General features: G+C 35.9%; 2 protein-coding genes across 8 annotated transcripts; one reads left to right on the top strand and one right to left on the bottom strand.

Annotated features, from left to right (window-relative positions):
* Positions 1 to 1777: 1777 nt before the first annotated feature.
* LOC131152238 (pentatricopeptide repeat-containing protein At1g04840) lies at positions 1778 to 27085 on the bottom strand. 7 transcript variants are annotated; one of them, XR_009135892.1, is made up of 9 exons: positions 25707 to 27037; positions 24756 to 25598; positions 15043 to 15115; positions 14840 to 14957; positions 13882 to 14001; positions 13616 to 13798; positions 13092 to 13190; positions 12119 to 12191; positions 1778 to 1947 (listed from the first exon to the last, which is right to left on the bottom strand). XR_009135892.1 is itself a non-coding variant. In XM_058103994.1 (2 exons), exons 1-2 carry the CDS (start codon positions 27007 to 27009, stop codon positions 24766 to 24768), a joined length of 2136 nt encoding a protein of 711 aa, XP_057959977.1. In that variant the 5' UTR covers positions 27010 to 27085; the 3' UTR covers positions 24695 to 24765. The 7 variants fall into 7 exon arrangements, 1 of the variants encoding a protein (XP_057959977.1); XR_009135897.1 differs by lacking the exon at positions 14840 to 14957 and having other exon boundaries at positions 13537 to 13798; XR_009135894.1 differs by lacking the exon at positions 14840 to 14957.
* LOC131151308 (pentatricopeptide repeat-containing protein At1g04840-like) lies at positions 22032 to 23267 on the top strand. The gene is made up of 2 exons (XM_058102561.1): positions 22032 to 23025; positions 23134 to 23267. Exons 1-2 carry the CDS (start codon positions 22032 to 22034, stop codon positions 23265 to 23267), a joined length of 1128 nt encoding a protein of 375 aa, XP_057958544.1.

Raw genomic sequence — 27085 nt, 5'->3', positions numbered from 1 at the left:
AATTGCTGAAGGTATAAGTTCAGATTGTATTTTTCGGTTTCATATATACCTAGGATTGTGTATTAGTATAGTATTGTCGCTGATTAGTTGATTGTGTTTGATATTTGTGAGAGATTGTGATTGGTAAATTTTAAAAAGGTTTAAAATAAACTGAGATTCCACATAATAATTTTTAAAATACCCAATTGACCCCCCTTTATGGATTATACTATTACTTTCAATTGGCATCAAAGATCGAAATGGCAAACATAGGTGTATCCCTTTTCAATGAAGGGCAATCCCTATCTAGACCTCCTATTTTATGCAGTGTGAACTACACCTTCTAGAAACAACGAATGAGAATATTTTTACAAACCATGGATTAGAAAGTTTGGAAAGTAGTAACCCAAGGTGACTATGTTCCTTCTCAGACTCTAGATAACAAGGAAGTCCAAAAAGAAGAAATTAACATGAGTGAGACTAATATGAAATTGCTACAAATAAACTTAAGTGCAATGAATGTCTTATACTGTGCGCTAGACACCAATGAGTTTAACAAGGATAACAAGATGTAAATCTGTAAAGGAAATTTGGGACAAACTAGAAGTAACCTATAAGAGAATTGTAGATGTTAGGGATAGTAGAATTGACATGCTCACTATTGAATATGAGGCCTTTAGGATGAACCCAAAGGAATCCATAACTAGCATGTACACTAGGATCACTCACATAATTGACTCCTTGAATGCACTCGAGAAGAACTACTCTAGATATGAAATGATTAGGAAAATCCTTAAAGGACTTCCTCCTATTTGGGAATCTAAGGTCACTGTCATAACTGAAGGCAAAAATTTAAAGAACACTTCCCTAAATGAACTCATAGGGTCGCTTCTCACGTATGAGATGGCTATAAATGAAAGGACAACTAAAGTTAGTAAACATAAGAAATCCATGGCACTTAAAGCTTCAAAAGAAAGCTCGAGTGACGAAGAAGATAATGAGATGGGTGATGATGACCTAGCATTGTTCACTAGAAAACTAGGTAAATTCTTTAAAATGAATTAAAGATTTGCTAGAAAATTTAGAGGAACAAAAATGGACAAAAGTGAATCAAGTAAGAAAGAAACTAAGGTTGAACCTCCAACTTGCTATAATTGTAAAAGGGTAGGCCACATAAAACTTGATTGTCCATAGCTCAAGAAAGAAGCTAAGAAGAAGAAGAAAGCAATGAAAGTCACTACTTGGGATGACTCTAGCTCAAGCAGGTTAGAAAGTGACTCAAGTGATCAAGAAGTAGCCAACCTTTGCTTGATGGCGAGAGATGATGAGGTATGTTTTAGGTCCACTCCATCAAAAGACAAGTGGTACTTGGATAGTGGATGCTCAAGGCATATGACTGGAGATAAGTCCAAGTTCACATCATTAATACTAAAGGAAGGTGGACATGTCACTTTCGGTGATAATGCTAAAGGTAAAATTATTGGCATCGGTAAAGTCGGTAAGGAACCCTCCTTAGTTATTGATAATGTACTTTTGGTTGAAGGGTTAAAGCATAATCTACTTAGCATTAGTCAACTAAGTGATAAAAATTTTGACATCACATTTAAAAAGGACATATACATAGTTGAACATATTAAAAATCATGAAGCATTGTTATCCTAGTTGGCTAGGGCATAGGAGACTAGGACACACTAGCATTGTAACATCCTCAAAATTCTTACCATATATATATATATATGTGTGTGTGTGTGTGTGTGTGTATCTACATCCATACCTAAGCAGCGGAAACACAAATCATACAACCATTTACATATATACTATACAATATCAGAATCCAGTATATGCAAGCCATATCCATACAAAATAAACCCCTCCATCATCATCTTCCCCAAAAATGCAAGACTCTGTCAAAAACTCACCCTAAAACTCTCTATCCGCGAGCCGGATTTGCTCGCTCAGCTGTCTCACCTGAAAAATGTTAGAGTAATGGGGTGAGTCAACGCTCAGTAAGTGGAAATATGCTATTACTAGTGTGTGACAACTAAGTTAAGAATATTGTTTAAATAACAACTGAACTGTAGTATAATAATAAATATGTAAAGCATATATTTCTTTTCACAATTTAAAATATAACTGTATCATCTGTATTTTCTACTTTTCATACTACTAATATCATACTATATTTATCATATACTGTAAAGTTGTATACATATACATAACTGTGTTTTATCCCTGGAATTCTGTATGTCATAATTTGACCTCTCATGACAGGGTTGTGCAGTTCGTAGGCGGGATTTAATCTGGTCGGCCCTCCAGATAAGTCAATATACTCTACACTACCTCAACTCGGCCAAACTGCATCCACTTCTAGGCTCGGGATTGGCTACTACCTCGTCAAACCAGCCCCCTCCACCCAGTGAACTGAGAAGCAGTATACTCTCAGAGCACGGTCGACGATATCCACACACTATCTGATATATGTGGTTGCACTCTATCTATATATAGTAACGGTACCATGCTCTGTATTCTCTATCTGTATTTGTATGTATTCTTTCCTTAGTGATCTAATACTATATATATATACACATATATACTATTTTACTGTTCTTATCATGTTTCCAAAATTACCATAACGTTATCTTTCTGTACTATAAATACTGTAATCTCTATATATTGTATCTGTAGCATCTTGATGCTATCTCTGTATATCTGTCTGTATACTCTGTCTATGTACTCTGTCTGTATACTCTATATGTTATGGTAATAGGAAACATGACATACTATAAACACTGTATATACTATTCTGATTAAAGTCGTAATATACTGATCTGAGTAATACTATATACAAGTGTATGTATATATATATATATATATATATATATATATATATATATATTTATTTATTTATTTATTTCTGTTTTATGAAACTATTTGAATAAAAGTTGTATATGTAAGTATATTTCTCTGTATAATCTCTGTGACTATATAGCTATATCTGTGTAGTCTGTATAATTCCATATACTGAGAAAAAAAACCATACAAATTGTATATACTGTCTATATCTGTGTATTCAGTATAATATGATATACTGTAAAAGTTATATAAGTTATTCATCATATGAAAATTTACTCAGGCCACACAAGCATTTAAACTCATATTCTGTAAAAACTGTATAATAAACTAGTATATATATATATATATATATGTGTCTATGAAAACTCTGTTAACATTCTTAAAACTCCTAGCATAACATATTTCCCTTACCTTAACTTTGAAAAACTCTTTTAAAATTTTGGCTCTATACCCGCAGAGTTCCTAACTCAATATCCTAAAAACAAAATCCCCCAGAACAAAATATCAGTATTTTCTTACCTACAACATTTCTCATAACTGAGGGAAAGACAAATACTAAATAAAATATCTTACCCTGAGATTGGGACGAAATCCAAACCAACTTTTCCAATGATCAACTCCGGCACACTTGCAAATAACTTCGTCAGGAGCGTTGTGGTAGCCTCAGATCTTCGGTCCGGCGAGAAACAGGCCCGAAAACGAAGAGAGAAGTGAGAGAGACCGTATGAGAGAAAGAGAGGAGCATTGAAATTAGATAAAAATCCAAAATTTTCACTATTTATAGGGCCAGATTCGTCGACTAGACACGTCACCTCGTCGATGAGTCCTTTAGTAATTTCGTCGACGAACCTTACCTCCTCGTCAACAAAATTCAGACTGCCCAAAACCCCTCTTAGAATCTTCTCGTCGACAAAATTCGTCTTCGTTGACGAGGTTCTCTTATGCCTTTGTCGACGAATCCCCTGTGTTCATCAACGAAGCCCCTAGAAATTTTCTTCCTCTTAATTATTCAAATAATATTATCATTCAGGTTGTTACAAGGATGGATTTGTTATCCAAGTTAATAAAAAAGAACTTAGTCAAGGATTTACCCAACACAAAGTTCACAAAAGAAAAAATCTATGATGCTTGCCAACTTGGGAAGCAAACCAAGACCATCTTTAAGAAGAAGGAACATATCTCCACTAGAAATACATTGGAACTAATTCACTTAGAATTATTTGGCCCAACTAAAACACAAAACTTAGGAAGAAAGCAATACACGTTTGTCATTGTTGATGACTGCTCTAGGTTTACTTGGGTACTATTCCTATCCTCTAAGGATGAAGTGTGTAAAATGCTAACCAACCTGTGTAAGAAGTTTCAAAATGAAAAAGGTTATGGTGTTTTACACATTAGAAGTGATAGAGGTAGTAAATTCAAATAGAGATATTGAAAACTTTTTTGACAAACATGGAATTTCTCACAACTTTTCAGCATCACGTACACCTCAACAAAATGAAGTTGTTGAAAGGAAGAATAGATCACTTTAGGAAATAGCTAGGACTATGCTTAATGAGCATAACTTGTCTTAATACTTTTGGATTGAAGTGGTGAACACCGCCTGTTATGTGATGAATAGAGTGTCTATTATGACTAGTCTAGACAAGACTCCCTATGAACTTTAGAAAGGAAAAAGACCAAACATCTTGTTCTTTCATGTATTTGGATGTAAGTGTTTTGTCTTAAATGATAAAGGGGACCTAGGAAAATTTGATGCAAAGTCAGATAAAGGAATCTTCCTACGATACGCAATAAATAGTAAAGCTTTTAGAGTCTACAATAAGAGAACCCTATCTGTTATAGAATCTATATGCGTAGCATTCGATGAAGCTAATCCATTCTCGTCTAAACCTACCGATGTTAATGATCTAGATATAAGAAAAAGTTTAGAAGACCTAGAAATTCATGAAATTAAGGATGAGAGTAATGAAACTCAAGAACCATCTAATAATGAATCTCTAGAACATTTTGAATTACCCAAAGAATTGAAATTCATAAAGAATCACCCTAAGGACTTGATCATAGGTGAACCATCACGAGGGGTGTCCACTAGATCCTCATTAAAGAACCTATGTAATCATTGTGTATTCCTATCTCAAGAGGAACTTAAGAATATAAATGAAGCAATCAATGACGATTCATGGATAAAACTCATGCAAGAGGAACTAAATTAGTTTGAAAGGAACAAAGTCTGGAAGTCAGTTCTCAAACCCATTGATCACTCAGTAATTGGCACTAAATGGGTCTATAAGAATAAAAAAAGATGAAAACAGAATTGTAGTTTGTAACAAGGCTAGATTAGTAGTTTAAGGTTACAATCAAGAAGAAAGTATAGATTATGATGAGACCTTTTGCTCTTGTAGCTAGAATGGAAGCAATATGTATGCTACTAGCCTATGCATCCCAAAAAACTTCAAATTATATCAGATGGATGTGAAAAGTGCATTCTTGAATGGATATATAAATAAAGAAGTGTATGTAGCACAACACCTTGGCTTTGAAGACTTCCATTTTTTGAATCATGTGTTTATGCTAACAAAAGCCCTATATGGATTAAAACAAGCCCCTAGAGCTTGGTACAAAAGGTTAAGCGGCTTTCTGTTAAAAAATGGCTTCACGAGAGGTAAAATGGACATCACCTTGTTTATAAAATCTAAAACTGATGATATGCTTATCATACAAATTTATGTTGATGATATCATATTTGGTGCTACAAATGAGTAATTATGTAAATAATTCACTACATGCATGCAAGATGAGTTTGAGATGAGCATGATTAGCGAATTGACATATTTCCTTGATCTTCATATTAGACAAGGCAGAGATGGAACATTCATAAATCAATCAAAACACATAAAGGACTTGCTCAAGAAATTTGATATAGAAGGTGGCAAGCCATTGGGAACCCCGATGAGCACTTTTGTCAGTTTAGATACTACCGAGGCATGATAGATAGCTTGCTTTACTTGACAGCCAGTAGATCTGACATTATGTTCAGTGTCTGCATGTGTGCTAGATTTCATACAGCACCTAAAGAATCCCATCAAATAGCTGTGAAGAGAGTTTTAAGGTATTTGATAGGTAATATAGACTTAAGTTTGTGGTATTCTAAAAATACATCATTGAAATTATCAGCTATTCAAATGTAGATTATGTTGGATGCAAGATAGATCAGAAGAGTACAAGTGGTACAAGTCACTTCTTAGGACGTTCTGTGGTATCTTGGTTCTCCAAGAAATAGAATTCAGTGGCATTATCCACTACTGAAGCTGAGTACGTAGCAGCAGGTAGTTGTTGTGCACAGGCATTGTATATGAAACAACAAGTCAAGGATTTTAATTTGGAATATGCGGTTGTGCCCATTAAGTGTGATAACACCAGTGCCACAAACATATCCAAAAACCCTATATCTCTCTCTAGGACTAAGAATATTAATATTAAACATAAGAATATTAATATTAGACATCATTTCCTTGGAGATCATGTGCAAAAGGAGGATATCATTCTCGAATTCATAAACACGGATGAACAATGGGTGGATATTTTCACAAAACCTCTTCAAGAGGACCGGTTCATCTCAATATGATGAGAATTAGGATTATTGCATAGTAGGGAAATGATTTGAGAGGAAGAAATTCATTAAGTTGAGTGTTTGGGTAAAAAGAACAAGTTAGTCAAATCTCAGACCTTCAGGCGACTGACCCTTCACTCTCAGTTGACTGAACAACTACTGAGTTGCATGATTTTATAGTCCAGGCACTTCAGGCGATTGAACACTCGACATCAATCGACTAAACCGCTATTGTCCTGTGATTTTTTAAAAAACAGACAAGTTTAGGCAACTGAACGCTTTAGGTCATGTGCTTGAACCGCGCAGATATAAATACTTATTGTTTGTGAAAACCCTAACTTTTCGCAACTTTAGGCACCTGAGCACTATTCTCTCCTCCCCTGAAGCTTCTTCCTTCACTTCTTGGTGTTCTCCCACTCAAATTTAGCTGATTAATCTTCATTAAACCTCCAAATCTTGCTTCCTTCACTCGTTTTAGCTGTTTTAACTAAACATCTTCTCCCAAACCATGCCTAGAATGAAGTTTAGGGCAAACAATAATGCAACCTCAAGGAAGGATGATTCAGAGGCCATTCAACGTTGGCTTGTCTCTCCTGCAGCACGAAGGATGTACAATGAGCACATCAGATCAACGGAACCCATCCTTGGTAAGATCTTGGATCTGTCATTCATGTAAGAGAGCTTTCCCCAAATCCTTCATATGTTTAATGTTTTGGGTTGGGAACGATTTATCACATATCAACCAAGGGGTGTTTATCTAAATATGTTGAGGTTGTTTTATGCGAATTTGGAAAAAGAGTGAAAACATATATACGTCCACTATTATGGATAAAGCTTTTGCACTCACCCAACAAACAATTGCAACCAGATTTAGGATTCGTGTTGGCGAGTTTGAGTGTCCTAACTTAGGACAATCCTAGATTATGGAACATAACTTTACCCCGCAAGAGTTCCTACCCTTAATAATGACTGAACAACATGTGTATTTTGGCTCCCACCTTTGTATAGACAACTAATTCTTGAGGCTAAAATTTTTCATCTCCTCATTACTTACAATATTCTACCTAGGGTTGGGTGCCTAGATTTTCCTACCCTAATTTTGAAATGGATGATTTCCAAAGAAGAAATGAGGCGAGTTATTCTTCCCTATGGAGGAATCCTGAACCTCATATTTGACCTCCTTGGGGTTGCAAACTCGTCCACATTATTCATCAGTAGCACATCCTATGACCTATTTTCCTCTACTACCATAAAACTCATGGGATACTCATTTGAGGGTGCCAATGGTTGGGTACCAAAACCAAATAGAGCTCCTTAGATAAATGTAGGGTTATAGGGAGATTTCGATCATGGTCAAGTTCCACATCAGGTTGCACCACCTGCTCCAACAGTTTCAGACGTTAAGGCTCCTTCGTGGTTCATTGATTATCGTCAACATATGGACTCACGGCTGAGTGTGTTTCATGGTGATATGAATATAAAGTATGATGCACTCTAGTCCAATTTCACTTCGTTCAATTAGAGGCTTGCGTGTATTGAAAGTCATATGGGTTGTTCTTCTTCTTCGAGAGGAAAGGCTCCCATAGAGGCGAGTTCGGGCAAGGAGGACAATGAGGATGAGGAGAAGGAGAAGACATCTTCTGGTGGTGATGACGCTAATGTTGACTAGTTCCTTGACTTGTCTTAAGATTTATTCACTAAAAATACTTTGAATTGTAATATTGTAATACTTGATATTTTACTTGTTTTTTTATAATCTTCGTAATTTTATTACACTGATTGCTATATTTTCTCTTGTTTATGACATTTTGCTCTTTGAGAAATACATGCTACACATGAATTATTTTGACTATATTTTGCATGCTAATTGATGGATGTATTGATAGACATCTTACTGGAAATATGGTTTGAAAATTGCATGTTGACTGTTGGACCCACTGTTTCTGAATTGAATGCTGGTATATGGTCCTATTGAAACTTGCATGCTGAATTTTTCTACATTATTGTTTTTTGTTGATGTCAAAAGGGGGAGAAGTTGTAGAGTAAAATGCGAATGAGAAGGTTTTAAGTTAAAAGATTAACATGTTATATTTCTCTCCCGTTGAATGTTGAATGCTCTCTTATGCTAAAAATTAATTGTAAGTTGCTTAAGTGAATATTATTTCAAGGGGAGTAATACATATAGCTAATACATGTTATATTTACTGAAGCTGATATATGTTATTCTAAGATACATGTTGAAATTCTGAAATACGCTTTGTAAGTTTTGTTATTCATGTAATGACTTGTTGAGGACAATTTTCTGAAAAAGGATTTAATCTCACTGTTAAAGCTTGAACACGTATGTGTATATTGATTATATTTTTGTGATTCATGCTTGTTTTGAGGGGGAAGGTTACCTCATTTTCCTCCCTATTTGTCATCATATAAAAAAAAAAGGGAGGGGGGGAGATTGTTGGCCTAACAAGACTAAATTTCATTTTGATGATAATAAATTAAGGTTATTAATTGTACTTTTGAGTTAAAGTTCAAATATTTATAGTTTTCATAAGCACAATGGTTGAACATGATGAAGATGGACCTAAGCTGATCTTAAGTTCACAAGTCATGAAGAATACGAGCTCATTGAAGTTTTGATCAAGTTTGGACAATGTTAAAGCTATATGACATGAAAATTTAATATTTAAATGTTTTAAATTTTTATTAGAGTCTCATGTAAGTATTTTTAAACTTTAATTTTGTTACTGAAACTCTTAGGATTTAACTCTGGACTTAGAGACTTGATTTTGAATTTGGAAAATATTTTCATGAAGTCCAAAATACCTTTCAAAGTAAGTATAAATAAGTTTTGGAATCAAAATTTGAGAAACACTGTGTTGCATAGTGTTTAGGCGACTGAGGCTTAGTGCTCAGGCGACTGAATTGCTATTGCCAATGTAGAAGAAATCAGAACTTGAGTTTAGGTGACTGACCTCTTGAGTTCAGACGACTGAATGGCTATTACCAGTTTTGAAGCGCTATTTTTAAATAGTTCAAGCGACTGAAGTATGTGTTTTAAACTTTCTAACAGCGTTGATTTCTTTCCAAAATTGAATGATATGGTTTCCAAACTTGGGGAGAACAGTAATAATTTTTTCAACTCTATATAAAGATGATTATTCACACATTTGGGCAACCAATACTCATGCGTACACATTCTATACTCTTGATTCAAACTCGAAAAAGCTACTGTGCGTAAAGCCCTAAACGAATTCTGATTTCAAATCTCTAAATTTCTCATACTACAGTCATAATCCCTTTGCAATCTCTATGAGCTTCAATTACATAATTGTTGTTTTTAGTATATAGCGCTTAATCTTCTACAAATTCTGCTCTGTTGTGAGAGTGTTATATTTGTACAAACGAATTGTTATTGCTGTTTTTGCAATCTAACAACTCAGGGATAGAGTTATTGCCTAGCGAGAGGGTGTTCTTGTTAGAGAGGGATCTCCACCTTCCAACAGAGAGAGGCATACTCCACCTATTGAACAGAGTAGGTAAAGGAAATCCTCGCAACAAGTTTCTTGGGGTAAGGTCGTAGGGAGTAAGTCAAACCTTGTAAAAAATCTTATGTTCAATCTTTTTTGTCTATCTCTTTAAATTATGCACTTTATAATCTGCTATGTATGTTCTAAATTTGTTGGGAAAATTATGTTGAACGCTGAGCTCGAATTTAGATTACTTTGAATAAGTTTATTAGGTTGTTAACGATTTGAATGGTTTATGGTTTTGGCTAAAAAATCAGGCAAGTGCTGAAACTTGAATTTAGTTTTTGGTTGGCTAAGGTAAAGCTTTTGTGGGCTAATTATTCAAGCATAAAAAGATTATTTGTTTGAGATATATAATTGAATCTTAGTTTGTGAATATAATTGTTCTTTGTTGAAATTTAGGATTGATTATTGAAATTGCTAAAGGAATAAATTCAAATTGTATTTTTTAGTTTCATATATACCTAAGATTGTGTATTAGTATAATACTATCGCTGATTAGTTGATTGTGTTTGATATTTGTGAGAGATTATGATTGGTAAATTTTAAAAAAAGTTTAAAATAAATTGAGATTCCGCATAATAATTTTTAAAATGTCCAATTCATCCCCTTCTTAGGATTACGCCGGATGACTTGACCAAAACTTAGATTGACCTATTTATAAACAGCTGGGTCATGGGTTGATCCGTTTATAAAAGAGTTGACTTCTATAAACTTGGACCCGTTTTAACTGGAGGAGTCACAGATGACCCATCAGGTTTGGATCCATTTTGCCTGCTCCAAATCCAACTTAACCCACCAAGATCCACTGGCCGATCGTGGGAACCAATAATGCCATTTTGTTGTGGTAATAATATTGAACCTTCATACATAGGTACATACATAAAGTATATATAAATTAATCAATATTTGAATTATTTTTAATGAAAGAATTATTACCTTCTTTTGCTCTTACTTAATATTAATGAACTAATCGGACCCATCGCAAAATGCACTAATGAAAAAAAAAAAAATGTATACTTGCAAAAAAAAAAATACTAATCCTACATTTGACAACATAAAAAACCTTTAAATTTCTATCTGTCTGCATTTGAATAAAACATAATGCAAAGTTATATTAAGTTTATTCCAAATCGCACAAATTTTAATTTAAGTCTTTGAAATCCATACTCCTAAATATTGTTTATGTATTTAGGAAGAGGTTTTAGGCTTGAATTTTTATAGATTTGAACTAAATGTAATATAAAATTATATTAAATTTTATCCAAATCCGAATGCATTTACCTAAAAATATTTGTTATTGTGCCTATTCCTCCACATCCTACACAATTCAAAGCCACCTTTATAGAGCTACTTTACCTTGTGTTTGAATTTCATGATTTTTATTTGAATTTACATAAATTAATAGTGTAAATTATATAAATTTTAGTATAAAATTATATTTATCTGCTGAAATAATTCATAAAAATCTATATCAAAATTTATATTCCAAACTCAACCTTATAGAATTGTCCATATTACATAATAATCAAATAACCGGGCATTATTATTTCCCAATTTGAGTTTAGGATGTTTTTCGTTGAAGCCCCGTTTGAATCAAGTATTTATTAAGAAAATAAAAACAAAAAAAAAATATTTTTATTATACTTTCACTCGATATCAAATATTGTTAAAAATGAATTTTTGTTTCAATACGATCTAAATCAAGAAAATCAAACATGTAAAATTTGTGTTCGCTAATCTAATTACCTAATAAATATAATTATTTTTCTTAATAATTAAATATAAAATAAAAAAAAAAAAACTTATTAATGATCAATAAAATCACGCCACATATATGCTACACTACTTAATGTAATTTTAAACACAAGCCACCAATAATAGTAGATTATATGCCCAAATTGTTTGTGTTATTTGGGGAGGGTGGAAATAAAATTAAAATCTTGTATTGAACACATAACTCTCAGTTATTAATAAACATATATTGTTTATAAAGGGCATAATCTATAGGAAGTGAAAATAACTCCCAGGTTCAACCACAACTTGGTTTTGGGAAGAATGAAGAAAAATAAATAAATAAATAAATAAATAAATGACAAACCACTATTTTCAAAATATTAAAAATTTTAACTTTAAAAATACTTACATTCTCATATGTAATCTTGGTTTGGAGCTGGAAAAGCATTTTGACTAGCTGCTTGGCTTCTCCACCCCTGCACCTGCATAAAGACATTTAAGAAAAGTTTGAAATTGAGCTAAAGAAAATTGTTGGGGCAAAACTGAAGGCCATACTTATGGCTAAAAATGCATTTTTATTCCATCATAGGTAAAATAATCATCTCAATATTATTTTTTTAGATTTTTCGACCTCCAATCGTAAAATTTATCGAGCAAAAGGTTTCCTCCATCACCGCCTGTCCTTCGGACGCTAGACCTCAATTTCAATTGGTGAATAAATGCTTTAGCCATGACAATCTTATTATACAAAAAAATGGGCTGAACACAAGTTCTACAGCAAGCCTTTCCCCCACAGTATCATAAATTTACATGACCATCCAACTAGAAAAGAAAAAAAATAAAAAATTACATAACCTATTTTTTTTGTTTTGTTTCATCAAGTTGCTCTTCGCCACTATATGACTTTCTTAATGTGAAAAAATTAAAAATAAAAAGACGATAATACGCTTTTAAACATAACGGTTTTGTCAGAGTTATTAGAATATCACAGTAAGTTATGCTGTTTTGAATAGTTTATCAAAGGTAGGCATGGAATGTTTTGAATATCGCAGACTTAACTTCAAAAGGCGGGACATCATTTGATGGAAGCTACTTTAGCTGCACTCAGATTCTCTAAAGGGGGAAAACTGAGGATACGTATGCCATCAACATCTCTATATTTTATGTACCTTCTTTATACATTTCAAATGAAGGCCAGAATGAAGATAAATAATATAATACTCCAAATAACCTCATCAACATTATCTACTTTCACTACTTAAAAACATAATATAATTCTAGTGAATCATGCAGCAACAGCAGCTTTATTTTTCAGTATATCACTTGTTACTCCATATGCTCCATAGCCCCATTAAAAACCTAAATTTTGCAGATATACGTACCCCCACAATTATGTGTCTTTGATAATCGTCTAGCAAGAGCATGTATGCAGTATGCAACATCAGTCTCAGGCCTTGTGGCTGAAACGGCAGCAAAAATACCTGAAAAATAAAACAAATAAACAAAAAAAAAAAGGCATCAGGGTATTGTTAGATTTCCACTTGACGTAACAGCTTACACTATTAGGTTGTGGACCAACAAGGTATGTCAAGCCTTAATACACCCATGCATGTGACTGCACGTGCGAAGATAAACATACGATAAATAAAACCCATTATAAGGAATACAATAATTTTCTTAAACATCACACAATAAATGCAGGCAACAAGACTCGAACCCAAGACCTTTTGGTAACTAATTTTGATACCATGTTAGATTACCACTTTACCTAATAGCTTAAGTTAATAGGATGTGGGTTAACAATGTATATCAAACTTTAACAGTTACCATCAATCATTTCCTTTTTCTTCTGGAGGTCATAAGTGGAAAATGGAATGAAGAAGATCATTTCCGTTATACGGCATACCATGACCCATATTTCAATCTTGGAACATGTTAACCTCTAAAGAAAGGCAGCAATGATGTATGTTTGCACACTTGTGTATGCAGGTGAGCAGCGAGGAGAGAGGGAGTATCCACCACTAATGCGTTTTTCCTTTGCTGGGAGTTTGACATGATTTGTGGCCTTCTCAATAGCACTATCCAATTCCTGCAAAACTCTTGACACCCAACTAAATCAGAAATATTCCGGATTGCAAGAATCGTCATGAAATGTTCCAACCATTTGTATACCTTGTAATCACTATTTACTTTAGTCAACCAAAAGTTGTAGTATCGTTAATGGCTCCAAGTGCTTTCCTCAAGCTCTTCTGTGTACCTCAGTCCAACATTCTCTCACTCAATCACAAAATTCTACACAAAAAATAAAAATAAAAATAAAAATAAAAATTATTTTAGATCTTTATTACCATGAACAAAAATTATTCATCAAAGTCCAACTAAACTACTCTGCAAACACAAATTGTTCCTTTTGAACCAACAAAACCATGAAATTAACTTATAATTGCATTCAACACCGTGAAAATCAAGAAATCTAGAATTTAGCCGCTGAACCTGAATCACACCGTCACCAATCAACAGCTAATATGAAACAACCATAATTTTTCATTGCAGGGAACTCCTAAGAGAGTAAATAATCAACCCAATATTTCTAAATTTGCACAATATCACACATACATACAACAATCTACCTGAATGCACAGAGAATAATTGGGATGACATGATTTCTTGTTACGTTTTGAAGATAGGAAGTTAATATTAGGTTAAAATTGCCAGTTCTTTAACTTTTAAGGTTTAAAATACCATTATAATGTTTAAATTAATTACAAATTTGGGGTTTTTTGGCTTAAAACATTCAATGTGAATGCAGGCTTCAAAATTATTCAAGTTTCTGTGCCCACGAAGGATTGATATGAAAAGTAAATATGAGGTGTGGGGTGTCACCCACTCTTTATAGTTTATAATGAAGTATTTTTATTCTAACCTATCCTCTTGCACTCCACATATTACACAGATGAACAGAAAACTTACGGGTGTGTGTGTGTTTGTGTGTGTGTGTGTGTGTGCGCATGAGAGAGAGAGAGAGAGAGAGAGAGAGAGAGGCTGTGGTGGTTTCCAACGGTGGCTTGGTTGGAGTGAGGAAAATGATGAAGCAAATGATTGTGTGCCTATGCACACGTTGGCCGCCTACCCTCTCCTCCTTGGAAACCAAGATCAAGTAATGTTTCTGAGTACATTGTATAACACAAAGATAGCAGAAACTCCCTCATATGCTCTGACTTTGTAGCAGGTTTAACAGGCAATGAGCTCTGCAATTTGTGCAGGGGAAAAAAAATTTCAATCAATTTTCCCAGTACATAAAATATAATTGTATTCGTACTCAAAATTTCAAACCTTTTTCTCTTGCACAACTGGGGCAGATGCTTTTGCGGCTGCAGGATCTTCTGGTGGAAATCCAAGCTTCTGCCTGTGAAAACATAAATAAAGTGGTCAAAGTATACAAAACAAGCACTACAAATTCCATGTCCATGTTTTCCAAAAGCTATATACTTTTTTTATTTTGGAAAAAAATAATGCTACAGTTTACAAGCTGCGAGAGTGAAATCAGAAGTTCAAATTCAAAAAAAGGAACTTTTTAAAAACTATTGTAATTTTTATTTTTTCATTCATGATAGTTTTACAAGAGTAACCACTTTCCATTGTTTCTAATTGGGATAATAAATTCATAGGCTGCTTTTGGAAAATCTTGTGGATTTTTTTTTTTTTTTTTAAAGAAGGGCGGCACCTCCGTTTATTTATTGATAACCTCTCACTTTTGGCGGAGGAATACCGTGGTTACAAGACAATCAATGGGAGATAACAAAAGACAAACGTTAAAAACCTTCCAAAGAACAACACCAACATCTAGCCAAAATCGGGTTACAAGTCCAAACAAAACGAAACAAATCAGGACCTACAAAACAGACCTCACACAACAAAACAAAAGAAAAGATAAACGGCAAAAAACATAAGCAAAAACCAAAAGGAAATCAGTTAAACATACCTCATATAAGCCATACCCATCTTCTCCAATTTATACAAACCATTACTAACTCTAGGGAGTTGACTACTATTTGTAAACAAACTATTCCTCTCCAAAGCACCTTGTCGAGCCAAGGTATCTGCCACTTTGTTCCCTTCTCTATACGAATGATTTATCGAAAAATCCACTCCCTCTGATAAACCAATAAGTTGCTCCCAAAAATCCCACAAATACCACAATGAGCACTTCCTAGCTCTAATCCAATTAACTACAATATTCGAATCACATTCAATATCGATACAGGTATGACCCAAATGTTTGCAAATCTTTATTCCCTCCAACACAGCTCACAATTCAGTTTCATTATTTGAACAAGAACCAAAATATTTTGAAAAACCAAATACAAAAGAACTTATATGATATCTAAGGATGCCACCACCACCCGCCGGCCCTGGGTTCCCCAGGTTGCTCCCATCCAAATTTAGTTTCAACCTCCCTTACCTCGGTTCTAGCCATCTTACACTTTGCATAGTTTTAATTCTTTTATTCACAATTTGCACTTCCAGATTCTGCAATACCCGAAAATCAGCATCCTTTAACTGAACCATTTCTATTATATTCCTACTCAAAACCCCCACCCAATACTTAATGGAAAGCCACACATCAGTACTACTCTCTAATTTTCCTCCCATTCTAGCCACACATCTCCTTCTCCACAGCCTCCAAATTACTAAATAAGAAATCAAACCCATCAATGAACACAATTGAGAGAACCTAGAAGCCCTATTAAACCACATTTGGACTTTTTCATTCCAACTTTGTTGCCTAAGGAAAGGAACACCTACCTCCACCGAAACCTTCCTCCAAACCTCAGAAGCAAGGTCTCCCTTATTTAACACATGTTCCAAATCTTCTGATTGCCTCGTCTCACAACAATTACACGCCGAAACCAAATAAACCCCCACCCTTCTCACCTTTTCATCAACACTCAAGCACTCAAAAGTAGCCTTCCACATACAAATAGAAATTTTCTTCGGTAACCATTTGTTCCAAACCTACTTAGCTCAATCAAATTTTGGAGTTCTAACTCTAATAACATCCCATGCGGATTTTGTATTAAAACAACCATCCTTTTCCGGGAGCCATAACAGAATGTCTAAAGAATTTCTAAGATTTCCCACATTTTCCATCACTTCATCTGCTTTACTAAACCCCAGAATCCTCTGCAAATTTTCCACATCCCACGCATTGTTGATAACCAAATCTTTTAATTTGATATGAGATTGTGCACTATTTGGACAATTTGCAAACAAAGGTCCCGAATCTAGAAACTTATCATACCACAATTTTACATCTCCTTCTCTAACTTTCCACTTAGATTTACTTAACAATTCAGGCATACCCTGCAGAACTTTCCTCCAAAATGAAGAAACCGATCCATGCGATCTGCAAAGAGCAATATGTCCTCCTTTCACATATTTAGTTTTAAAAAATCTAGCCCATAAAGAATTCTGCGTTAATAAATGCCAACCAAACTTCATGAACAAAGACCGTTGCACTTCCGAAATATCCTTTACTTCAATGCCCCCCTCCTCCACAGGAACACACAATTTCTTCCTAGCCTTCCATTTCATTTTTTCTTTTCCATCCTTAAATCCCTAGAAAAAAGAAGCAAACATACCTTGAATCTTTTTAATCACCAGTTTCGGTACATTTAGAACAACTAACAGATGCAATGACATACTTGAAAGCACATGTCTCAACAAAACAAGACGACCTCCTTGAGACAACAGACTACTTTTCCAGCCCTAAACTCTCTTACTGATTTTTTGGATTAAAGGGTCAAAATGATAGCCTTTCAATTTACCATCCACTATTGGCACACCCAAATACGTAAAAGGAAATTTACCCTCAATAAAACCAGTCTCTTGAAGAATTTCTCCTTTCCTCTAGACACCCAACTTGTTTGAGAAAAAAATAACTAATTTATCTTTATTCACCCTTTGGCTAGTCCAATTTTCATACTCCTTAATCACCTCCATTAATTGACTAACATATTTTTTTCCAGCATTAGCAAAAATAACAACATCATCCGCGTACATTAAATGCGATATAATAGGTGCACCACACGGGTGTGCAAATGGTAAAATCCGCTTCTCAAACAATTTTTTTTTAATTAATTTAGAAAGAATTTCTTCCATGATGATGAAAATATACGGCGACAACAGATCCCCTTGCCTCAAACCCCTATTTGACTTGAAGAAACCTCTATAAGTGTCATGCATCATGACAGAAAACCATGGAGTGGAAATACAATTCTAAATCAACTTATAAAACCAATTTGGAAAACCAAGAACCTTAAAAATCTGATCTACCACCTGCCACTCCACTCGATCATACGCTTTGCTCATATCAAGTTTTAGCATTATATTACCTCCTCTCACCCACTTATGTAATAATTTTGTCATCTCTTGAGTAAGCGTTATATTTTCAAAAATACTCATCCCTTTCACAAAAGTACCTTATTCTAAAGATATTAAATCACTAATCACCAACGAAAGCTTACCAACAAAGATTTTGGAGAAAATTTTATAGATTACATTACAAAGGCTTATCGGCCAAAATTTATCAAAATACTGAGAATCCTTTACCTCAGGAATAAGCACTATGTAAGAGGAACAAAAATACCGAGGCAACATATCACCTCTGAAGAATTCTCTTACCGCATTCATCACATCATTTTTAATAATCTTCCAACAGGTAATATAAAAAGAAGACCCAAACTTATCCGGTCCCGGCTACTATTCACAGAATTAGACGAAACAGCTTCATAAACCTCCTCCTCGATTGGTTCTTCCCTCAGCAGACCTATAGACTCCTCAGAAACTACCGAATGGATGATATCTTCCAAGTTTGACCTTTTGCACCGAACTATTTTGCCCTAAGAATTGCTCAAAATACTTCACAGCCTCATCATGGACCATCCACATATTTTCTAACACCGAACCATCAAGAAGCGTCATTGAATTTACACAAGGATTTCACCTCTTTTGCGTCATCACAGCATGGAAAAACTTTGAATTCTGATCCCCGTCTATCAACCATTTCATCTTTATGAGTACTGAATGAAAATTTGCAGCTTATGTTCTCCTTTTGAGATTGCTTTGGATATTCAATCAAGCAGGCCACTTGATTTGACTGATCTATATCTATCACCTGAAACTCGCACCAGCAAAGATGCTGAAGATTTTGCTAGCTACATTGCTGAAATTCATGGGGAAGTGAGAAGCACTGCTCTTAACAATGAAAATTAGAAAGCTCAATCTGATTGTCGTGGTGGTTGTGGCCTTGGTTGTCATGTTGACTTTCATGAGGGTGACCTGGTAATTGTTTGAAATTAGCCTAAATTATTTCCCAACGCCACATTCAAGAAGAGCTTCTTTCAAAAATACTGAAGAAAATTGGTGCAAATTCAATGTGGACGATTACTTGGTAGATTAAGTTCTTACTATAACACAGGCATCACATTATGATTAGGGAGATATTGAGCAATCTAATTCTACTTCCCTCTGTTCAAACAGTGCAGAACAAAGCAGAGGATCCTATTGCCACTAATTTGTTCATACTCATCATTTCCAGAAATTCTTACTCAAGTGAAAAGGCCACCTGTTGTTCTGATTCAACAAGGGCAATTGCCCAGGATTTCCAGAGAATCAATCCAGTTTTTTTTAGCATTACATGTCTTTCAGAGAATCAAGACATCAGTTGGAACCAAATGCCTTGAAACCAGGCTCAAATGAAACCAGTACATAGGAAGTAGAGAAAAAGTTGGTTGCAGTTTGCGGTTTCTGATGCAGCAGATCTTAAGGTCATAATTTTAATTTTCAGAGGCAGAGTTGCATTTTTCTTATTCATTACATAAATACTTTGTTTTCATGGGTTATAGGTTGATTAAAGAGTATGTCCCTGCTTCCAATCCAGTTGCATCCTGATAGGATTGATAAGAAATGAGTCTAATATATAATATAGTTGATTTCAAATAGATGAAAGAATAAGAATCCGCCAATAGTGTTGCTTCATATTGGCCATCTGGGGTTCTATAGATGATGTAAGTTGATTTCTCAAAAATCCTAGGCAGATTCCCAAGGCTCTTCCCTCTTTTCAGTACAGATTTGGATTCTGTCTCAATTTCCTCCATGGAACAAACCCTAGTTGGAAGCCATAATCTCACCCATCCATATCTACGAAATCTCAGAACCTCAAAACCCTACAAAGTAAAACCTACCTACCCGGCACTGTACACAGCCCCAACTTTCAGCATGCCTCCAACTTTTTGTGCTCTAAGTTCTACGAAAATTTCACCCATCAAAAACCTAACAAAACCCATGCTTCTGATAGCCATTTCATTAACAACCCGAAACCTATTTTCCAGCCTTAAAAAACCACAAAACCCTTTCCAGAATCTGATTCATTTATTTCCTGTTTGTTGTCCTGCATCACCCATTCTGTTTATTTTGTGTTCATTGTCCTGTGTCACCAACCTAATAATGAGCAAGTGACGAAATATGAACCAAGATTTTTTAGACGTTCCCATTAATGCAAGGTAAAGCTGCATACTAAAACCCATTGTGGTCCCCCCCTTCCCGTGACCCCACATACACAGGAGCTTTATGCACCGGGCTGCCCCTTTTCCCATTAATGAATTGATAGTTACTGATCTATTCAGTGATGTGATGGACAAGCCCAACTTTAACCTAATTTCTTGTTACATCCAGCAGGGCAATCTTTGTTGGAGATGTTTGAAATTCTGGGCAGTTTTTCCTTGTTTAATTTTCTGGTCTATGGCAGCAATTTCTCGGTGTAATTTCAGAAGTTTCTCATCTTACTTTCCTGAAATAGCTATATGATTTACGGTGGTATTTGAACAGCCAAATATCATTATCTGCTGCAATAACCAGGGCTGGAAGTTACTCCTCTATGCAGCCTATAAATAGGATAGCTCCAGTCTTTTCCAAAACACAATTCACAATTAGCTCTTTTTTCTCTTTTTCTCTTACATTCTCCATCCTTTCCATCATCTATTAGTAGCCTATAATTTTTCTAGTAGCAAGTTTGTAAAATTTCCAGCACCCTATTTGTTTTCTGCTACCTTATCCCAAAACTACTTCAGGAAGAGAAAATTAATCTTTTTCTCCATCTACATTGGGTAACTGAATACTATAGCTCCTAAAGCTGTGGAGTTTGTAAGTGCACACAAACCGGAACCTCACTGAGCAATCTTAGAGACCATGCGTGCTATGGCTATTTGCACCAAGAATCATTCTCCATAGGCGCAAAAATTGATTTTAAGGATAGTAGTCCCTCCATACCTCACCTCTATTACTATAATGTTCTTGTTTTATTTGATTATTGTCTTATCGCATCTTTATTTTCTACAATCTTAAAAACTGAAACAGACACCTTCAATCCTACACCGTAGAAACTTGATTTCTAGATCCGTCCTCAATTAGGTTGGATTCAAATTAGTTTTTATGTTAGACAAAGTGATCTTGACTCGTAATAGTGCCTTATTGCGTAATGGTTATTGTAATGGTGGACTATTTGTGTTGACTGTTATTAATTATATGATTAAAAGTGCTAGTTCGTTTGCTTATTTGGTTGATTCTTCAGATCTTTGGCATAATAGATTACATATAAACTTTGCCTCTGTAAAAGAATGAGGAATCTAGGCCTAGTAACAAGCTTAGCTAACTCTTAACAAAGAAAAATGTGAAATTTGGGTAGAAGCTAAATTTACTATAAAACCTTTTAAATCAGTGACACCTAGAAGTACACAATTATTAGAACTCATCCATAGTGATTTAGGAGATTTTAAAAATCAGATGAGTAGAGGTGGTAAGAGATAGCACATAACCTTTATTGATGATTTCCCAGAATACACGATGGTTTATTTATAAGATCAAAAGATGAAGCTACAGATTCTTTTATTAACTTTAAAATAAAAGTTGAAAATAAAAAAATGGGAAAATCAAAAATCAAGAACTAATGAGCAATAGTATTTGATTAAAGATTTTTAAGTGAATTTTGTGAACAAAATGGGATAATACATGATGTAATAGCTCCTTATACACCTGAACAGAATGGTACGTTCAAGTTTGCCTTCTAATATATGGGGGGAAGCTATTCTATCTACTAATCACATAATAGAATACCACCTAAGAAAAAAGTGATAAACACCTTATGAGTTATGGAATGACTATGAACCTAATCTAAGATATTTGCAAATGTGGGGTCTTTTTAGCTAAAGTAGGTTTACAAGAAGTAAAGATTAGTAGATATACTAAAATGAGTTTGATAAAACATGAGACGCGATAAAGAGCTCACTTACATTACTCTTGCATTAAAATCATTTGTCTTTATTCTACTTGTCTTTATCCTCGCCATCTTCAATGGACCAAACCTGTTCATCTTCAATGCGTTGATTAGGGCACTTGCCGAGAATTCCCGTTTTGAAAGCTCAATTTTTCATTATGGTCTGATTTTGAGGATGAATATTCGTCCTAACCGGCTAACTTTCCCATTCGTGATGAAGTCTGCTGCGGCATTGCTCTCGGGCAGCCTTGGGGCTACTTTCCATGGTCAAATCTTGAAGCTCGGGCTTGAGTTCGATTCATTTGTTAGAGTGTCCTTGGTTGATATGTACGTGAAAGCCGATGGTTTGGTTCATGCTTTGCAGGCGTTTGATGAAAGTCCCGGAAGAAATAAGCTTGGGAGCATCCTGCTGTGGAATGTTTTGATTAATGGGTGTTGCAAGGCAGGTGACGTCGGGAAGGCCATAGAGCTTTTTGAGGCAATGCCTGAGCGGAATACTGGTTCTTGGAATAGTTTGATTAATGGGCTTATGAGAAACGGAGAGGTGGCTCGAGCAAAGGAGCTTTTCAACCAAATGCCAGAGAGAAATGTGATTTCTTGGACTACAATGGTTACTGGATTTTCTCAGAGTGGAGACCATGAAAAAGCTTTGTCCATGTTTTTTAGAATGCTAGAGGAGGGTGTGAGGCCGAATGATCTCACTGTTGTGTCTGCCTTTTCTGCTTGTGCAAAACTTGGAGCCCTTAATTCTGGGGAAGGAATTCACAAGTACGTTTCTAACAATGGCTTCCAGTTGAATAAAGCAATTGGAACTGCTCTGGTGGACATGTATGCAAAATGTGGGGACATTGAATCTGCCAGTGTGGTGTTTAATGCGATAAAACAAAAGGACCTTCTCACTTGGAGTGTGATGATATGGGGTTGGGCAATTAATGGACGTTTTGAGCAAGCTCTCCATTGTTTCAATGATATGAAGGCTAGAGGTTGGGGATTTAATAGTGTCTTATAGTTGTTTTTACATTATATAGGTTTCTTTCTTCCTTTATTTCTTTTTTTAGGGAAATTAATATGTGCACTGTTGCGCTCTGCAGGAATCAATCCAGATGAGGTTGCCTTTCTTGCCATCTTAACTGCATGTTCACATTCTGGGGAGGTGAATCAGGGATTCAACTTCTTCAAAAGCATGAGGCTTGACTACTCTATAGAGCCTACCATGAAACATTAGCATGAATATTAACTGTATTACCAAAAGAGAAAAAAAAATCAAAATCAATCTTAAGCAATGTTAAATACCTATTTGATATACACAGTGAGCTGAAGAAAAACAAAAACTCAAACTTTACATAATAGAACAGAGTATGGAAAATCCAATTGATAAATGCATGTGTGCAAGTGTGTGTTATGCAGAGAGGCTTACAGAGGGGGGTACTGCCGGAGTCAGTAGGCTGGCAGAAGAGAGGAACAGGTGGCCGGAGTTGATGGGCGGCGAAGCGATGACGGCGGAAACGTGGATGGTCTCGACTGGAAGAAACAGGGAATGGTGGCTGCTGCTGTGTCTTCTGTGGAAGGCTCCGGCAGCAGTGGACGGGGCTGGTGGTTCGGGTATTCTGCTGCTGTGGGCTGCGGACTGTACCGCGGCTCGTCTCAGCACAAACTCCGGCGATGGCGAGGATGGTGCAACGACTGCGATGGTGGAGAAGAGGCCGCGAGTCCCTTGGCCTGGCGTGGCTTCTTGTGGCCGTCCATGGTGATGCAGAGGAGGTCGTGGCCGCTGTCTGGTGTTGCAGCAGCCGTGCAGAGGGAGATTAAGGGAGACGGGAGACTGAGGGCGGAAACAGACAGAGGATGGATCTCTGCGGGGGCAGGAGCCGGCTGAGGAGCGGCTGGGAGCTTCGCCGCCGGAGCTGAGTTGCTGCGTGGGTTGCTGAGGGCTGCCAGAGCAAGGTGGCCGTGGTATAGTGGAGTGGTGCTGCCGGAGTTGGGTGTGAGGCGGGTCGTGGGAGTTGAGAATGATGGCAGCGAGGGAGGGAGATGTTCGGGTCTTGGCTGGCAGATGAAGAAGAAGAAGAAGAAAAAAGTTTTTTTCTTCAAACCCCCCCCCCCCAACCTTTGCCGTGAAGGCTCCCCTGCTTTTATAAATAAAACTCCCAAAACCCTAAAAATCCTTTTCTTTTTCTTTTATAATGATAATAATAATAATTATAATAATAATAATAATAATAATAATAATAGTAAGACAATAATAATAATGATAGTAATAATAAATACTAATAACAATAATAATAATAATAATGATAATGATAAAAATACTAAAAAAAATAATAGTAAAGTAATAATAATAGTATATGAAAATAATAAAAATAATAATAATAGTAAAAATAATAAAAATAATAATAATGATAAAAGTGATAAAAATAGTAATAATAATAAAGTACTAATAATAATATAGGAAAATAATAATAATGATAATAAATAATATAAATAACAACAATAAAAATCATAATAATGATAATAATAATAATAAAGTATTAACACTAATAATATATACGATAATAATAGTATAATAATAATAATAAATAATAATGTATTGGGCCCTGGACAAAAATAGGTGTCTACACTACTTTATAGTAACATCTGTGTAGTTAAAATCAAAATGCAAGTCAAATATCATATTACAATATGTTATTATTAAAGCAAAGAGGGTAGTGCTTACCAATACCACGTTACCAGTAATCACCGCATGAGCAAGCTCCTTCTTTAAAATGATGGAATCGCTTTATATCTCTCAATACAATCTCTCTTTGACTCATTTTACTAGCATACTGCATCATAGAATGACAATCCCCACAGACTCTTAGGTTCTTTACAATCCTAATGGTCATCCCTGGAGAAGTACTAATAAGCCCAAACGCAAGTGCTAACTTCTCGCTATGCCTTCCCAATGCATCTTCCTTCTCTTCCTCTTCAATATTATGAAGAACCCACTCTGTTTCAGGCATGTATCCTTGTTGTTTTGCCATTACTATTATCTCCTCTAGTTTTAAATATATCTCTTCTGCACATTCATGAGCATGATCACCAGCTACAAAGCTATGAACCTGCCCACCCAACTCAATATAACTCCACCCAGGCTCTTTCTCAACACCTCTATTTTTCATTGCATGTCTAACTTTCTCTACTTCTTTCCATCTCCCTACCCCAGCATAAATGTTTGACATGAAAACATAGCTCCCTGGATGTGTAGGCTCTAGCTGCAAAAGCCTCTCTGACACTAATTCTGCCATTTCAATGTTTTTGTGAGCCCTGCAAGCACAAAAGAGCGCTCCCCAAATCACAAAATCAGGATCTATGGGCATGTTCTTGATGAAACTTAGAGCTTCCTCTAACCGAGCTGCCCTACATAAAAGATCTACAATTAATGTGTAATGTTTCATGGTAGGCTCTATAGAGTAGTCAAGCCTCATGCTTTTGAAGAAGTTGAATCCCTGATTCACCTCCCCAGAATGTGAACATGCAGTTAAGATGGCAAGAAAGGCAACCTCATCTGGATTGATTCCTACAAAGCGCAACAGTGCACATATTAATTTCCCTAAAAAAAGAAATAAAGGAAGAAAGAAACCTATAGAATGTAAAAACAACTATAAGACACTATTAAATCCCCAACCTCTAGCCTTCATATCATTGAAACAATGGAGAGCTTGCTCAAAACGTCCATGAATTGCCCAACCCCATATCATCACACTCCAAGTGAGAAGGTCCTTCTGTTTTATCGCATTAAACACCACACTGGCAGATTCAATGTCCCCACATTTTGCATACATGTCCACCAGAGCAGTTCCAATCGCTCTATTCAACTGGAAGCCATTGTTAGAAACGTACTTGTGAATTCCTTCCCCAGAATTAAGGGCTCCAAGTTTTGCACAAGCAGAAAAGGCAGACACAACAGTGAGATCATTCGGCCTCACACCCTCCTCTAGCATTCTAAAAAACATGGACAAAGCTTTTTCATGGTCTCCACTCTGAGAAAATCCAGTAACCATTGTAGTCCAAGAAATCACATTTCTCTCTGGCATTTGGTTGAAAAGCTCCTTTGCTCGAGCCACCTCTCCGATTCTCATAAGCCCATTAATCAAACTATTCCAAGAACCAGTATTCCGCTCAGGCATTGCCTCAAAAAGCTCTATGGCCTTCCCGACGTCACCTGCCTTGCAACACCCATTAATCAAAACATTCCACAGCAGGATGCTCCCAAGCTTATTTCTTCCGGGACTTTCATCAAACGCCTGCAAAGCATGAACCAAACCATCGGCTTTCACGTACATATCAACCAAGGAAACTCTAACAAATGAATCGAACTCAAGCCCGAGCTTCAAGATTTGACCATGGAAAGCAGCCCCAAGGCTGCCCGAGAGCAATGCCGCAGCAGACTTCATCACGAATGGGAAAGTTAGCCGGTTAGGACGAATATTCATCCTCAACATCAGACCATAATGAAAAATTGAGCTTTCAAAACGGGAATTCTCGGCAAGTGCCCTAATCAACGCATTGAAGATGAACAGGTTTGGTCCATCGAAACAGCGGAAGATGGAGACCGCATAATCCGCTGACTTGAGTAAAGAACAGGAAGATATGAGCTGGGTTACGATCCTGCTGGAGAAAAGGTCACGACGGAAGATTTGGGCGAGGATTTGGTTGAGCTGGTGGAGAGTTTTGGAGGAATGAATGAGAGAAATGAAGTGGGTTTCGCATGGCTGATCGAAAGCTCCATGAGATAGTTGGTCATTGCTCCCTGCAATTGCCGTCGGAGCTAGTTTGCGCGCACGTGAACCAACCCGACAAGCAAGGGCCTCTCGGGGCATCTGAGAAGGATTCGAGCCGGATGAAGGAGTGGCCTTCAGTGAAGATTTGAGGGCGGCAGGCAGTGTCTTCGTTGGAGAAGGATGCGTCATTGGATTTGCCTTTCTCATTCAAAGGCAGGGTTTTTAACCTAACACCACGGGCGGCGCGTAAAAAAATGCTACATCAAGTTGTATTTTTTAATCT

Source organism: Malania oleifera, chromosome 3, assembly GCF_029873635.1.
Source record: "Malania oleifera isolate guangnan ecotype guangnan chromosome 3, ASM2987363v1, whole genome shotgun sequence".
In the NCBI taxonomy this organism is placed as follows: domain Eukaryota; kingdom Viridiplantae; phylum Streptophyta; class Magnoliopsida; order Santalales; family Ximeniaceae; genus Malania; species Malania oleifera.
Note: the sequence above shows the minus strand (reverse complement) of the source record. Positions and strands in the feature narration are given on the sequence as shown.

Excerpts from the sequence above, each read along its gene's own strand:
- LOC131151308 (XM_058102561.1), top strand. The coding sequence starts at position 22,032 with ATGAGACGCGATAAAGAGCTCACTTACATTACTCTTGCATTAAAATCA. Across the intron at positions 23,026-23,133 it reads CAATGATATGAAGGCTAGAG|GAATCAATCCAGATGAGGTT; the intron begins GTTGGGGATTTA and ends TGCGCTCTGCAG.
- LOC131152238 (XM_058103994.1), bottom strand. The coding sequence starts at position 27,009 with ATGAGAAAGGCAAATCCAATGACGCATCCTTCTCCAACGAAGACACTG. Across the intron at positions 25,599-25,706 it reads CAATGATATGAAGGCTAGAG|GAATCAATCCAGATGAGGTT; the intron begins GTTGGGGATTTA and ends TGCGCTTTGTAG.